At 31.0% G+C, this 3,083-nt stretch overlaps 1 protein-coding gene across 1 annotated transcript in view; it reads right to left on the minus strand.

The window, feature by feature from the left end:
• LOC108761585 (uncharacterized) overlaps positions 1-268 on the minus strand; it is a 2,274-nt gene extending 2,006 nt beyond the window's left edge. Inside the window, exon 1 of the mRNA XM_018508194.1 lies at positions 183-268. Coding sequence (XP_018363696.1) covers positions 183-268 — 86 coding nt within the window. The remainder of the gene's footprint in view (positions 1-182) is intronic.
• Between the last annotated feature and the right edge of the window lie 2,815 nt (positions 269-3,083).

Raw genomic sequence — 3,083 nt, forward strand, 5'->3', positions numbered from 1 at the left:
GTAGCCAATCGGAACTCGCGGTAGTAATAGGCGGTACATTCCGCATGTTTGCTTCTATCTTCCTGCGAGTTCTGATTAGCTTTCGCTTTTCCGCTTTCTGCTTTTCCCCCAAGGTGTGAACTCTCCCTTACACTGCCATGACATGAAGCCAGTCACGTGATAAGTTACGTCATAAAACTCACGAATTTCGACAAATCTTGTACGTTCGGGGTGGATTGTTCGATGTTCTTTTGCTTTGGTCCGGTATAAAATATTGTATCAGTTTCATTTTTCGGTTAAGTTTCTGCCGAGAGTAGCGATTGATCGAGTTTATCTCGTGTTGGTGCATGTGAATTGTGTGTGCATATTAATCATTTGACTTTTCTTTTATACTTTTTATCATAGTTGGTAAGTATATAATATGCTACTTTTTAGTATTGTATATATGCTTTCCTTTTAGAGGACACACTCGACACAAACATCATTCTATTTCTGACTGCTTTTCTTTTAGGAAACACAGTTGACACAAATGTCGTTCTATCTTCGTTATTCAATGTCAAGAAGGCTAGAACGACGTTTGTGTCGACTGTGTCTCCTAAAAGGAAAGCAGCCTGTATCATTCGTCGAGGCTGTCTTCTCATATGTCCCTTTGCCAGTCAATAAAATAACATTCTCGCCAGTAAAAAAGTGACATGTGGACTTGTTGGCGATTAAAAAGAGGTTAATCGTCAACAAGTCCAACAAGTCCACATGTCACTTTTTTACTTGCGAGAATGTTATTTTATTGACTGGCAAAGGGACATATGGAAAGACAGCCCGAATGTCAAGAAGAATAGAACGACGTTTGTGTCGAGTGTGCCCTCTAAAAGAAAATAAGTCGTACATTATATTTTTAATGATTTCCTCTCTTTTATGTTTGAATTATGTTATTACGTGTTACCTGTAAAAATATTACTTTATATGGAAAATGTTTCATCAGATAATACATCTGAAAAGACAAGCAAAAGATCGATAAATATAAACACACCAAGTACCTCTAAAGATAATTATATTCATGAACATGATACATCTATAAGTGAATCATCATCAATGCGCAACATATCTGTAACAGAATCACGTGAAATGAGTCCAATTACTGTTCATGTGACAGCATTTACCTCTATACCTTGTTCATCTAGATCAGGTAAAGTTACTACATTCAAAAATATTTTTCTAAATAATAATATACATACGTGCAATATAATATATATATGAACATAGTGCGTATTAAAAATCAAATATTGAGATATAAATTTCTCAATTATACATACATATATTGTAAGAAAGTTCCAGAATCATACAGAACATTCTAGAGCTTTTGACTCGTCTCTTTTCCCCACGAACTGCTGACATCTATCACAGCACTCTGTTGCTCCAGAGCGAATCGGAGTACGCGACGTCACCGCGCACGCCGCATGCGTAAGAGATCTCAGGAGAGAATAAAGGATCTCGGAGTACGTCTCACGGCACGAGATGTTCGGTAGATTTCGATATAGATTTAACTAATATTTGATCACCAAAAGAACTCCGTCATTAGTACGCGAAAGTACATTAATATTGTATCAATTTAGTGGTGTGTTAATAAAGTCAGTGATCGGGTTTATTATACCGTGACTGTTTATTACGCATTCCTTACAGATACTCCTTTATTACTCCTATCAAGGATTTTCCTGACAATAATATAAAGATCTTACATTCTCAGAAGTGGAATCTTACATTATCATACTCAATTCTTACAATATATACATTATATATATTATAGTATATGTATATTTATTTTACAGATAGTGTATCATCAGATGTATCAAAATCTTTTGCTAAAAAAAAAAGTTTTTTTTAGTGAAAAGATGTATATACTAAACCAAGAAATTAGTAGTAAATTAGATATGGTTATTATGAACCAATGCAGGTTAAATCGTTACCTTCTTCCACATGAAAAAAGAATAGTAAGACCAGTAAATCTTCCAGCACTTCCATTGACAACAGAGGAAGAATTACAGAAATTCGAAAAATATTTATCAAAAGATGATAACGCAGGAGCAACTGTAAATGTTTTTCTTCTAATATTTTAACGTTATTTTTTATATTCATTCCTCTAATTTAAATATTAATATTTTGCAGATTTGTTACATGAGTCAAGTAATTGGTCTTAAAGATAATACTAAGGAAGCAACATATAAAGTACTAAAGAAGCTCATTTCGAATACACTAGCATCTAAGTTTTCTTTGAAAGGTGGTACAAATTAGTCTAAAAATGTTTTGAGAAGCTAACTTTGTACGAAGTTGTTCAAGGTAACCTTATAACATTATAAATATATAACATTATAAATTATTCGAAATAAAAACAACATATCAATACTATAATACGATCTTATTTGAAATTTTTATATTGTATTAATATATATAAAAATTACGCATTTGAAGCTTTTTCAGTACTACTTTTTCAGTACTACTTTAGTACAATTTGACAAAATTTTTTATTGGTTTATTCATATAATAGAATAAGGATCTAAGAAAATAATTCTTACATCTACAGAATTCTTATATCTACAGAAAAATATTTTCTGTAGATATCTTAATTTCTTACTTATAGTTTTTTTTAATAAAATATGAAAACTTATATGTTAATAGGTGCCGTTCTAGATAAAATACCGGAAGCAATATTTGAAACTTTTATTTTTTATATTCCTTATATTGTTTATTAATAATATCTATTGTATCAAAAGATTTATAGATATATCAAAACCTTTTTGATTCCTTACAATGTGTACTGACGAAGATTATAAGTATAATTAAATAAATGTTATATACGTATAATGATATAAACTCAGTAGTGCACGCGAAACATGCGCCTATTATGTCCGGTAACATTATATATATAAATAGTGTATTCCTTAATATAAGTAATGAAAGAAATAAAATTGGTTCTTTTCCTCACTTTTCAATGTGCGTAATACATTTTTACTGAAAAAATAAAATCAACCTTATTTCAACCTAATTTCGATTTTCGACCTTAAATCGACGTCGATATGATATAGTTGAATAGCCGTTGATATTTTATACAC

The sequence above is a fragment of the Trachymyrmex cornetzi genome, unplaced genomic scaffold (genome assembly GCF_001594075.2).
Source record: "Trachymyrmex cornetzi isolate Tcor2-1 unplaced genomic scaffold, Tcor1.1 scaffold255, whole genome shotgun sequence".
NCBI classification, from domain to species: domain Eukaryota; kingdom Metazoa; phylum Arthropoda; class Insecta; order Hymenoptera; family Formicidae; genus Trachymyrmex; species Trachymyrmex cornetzi.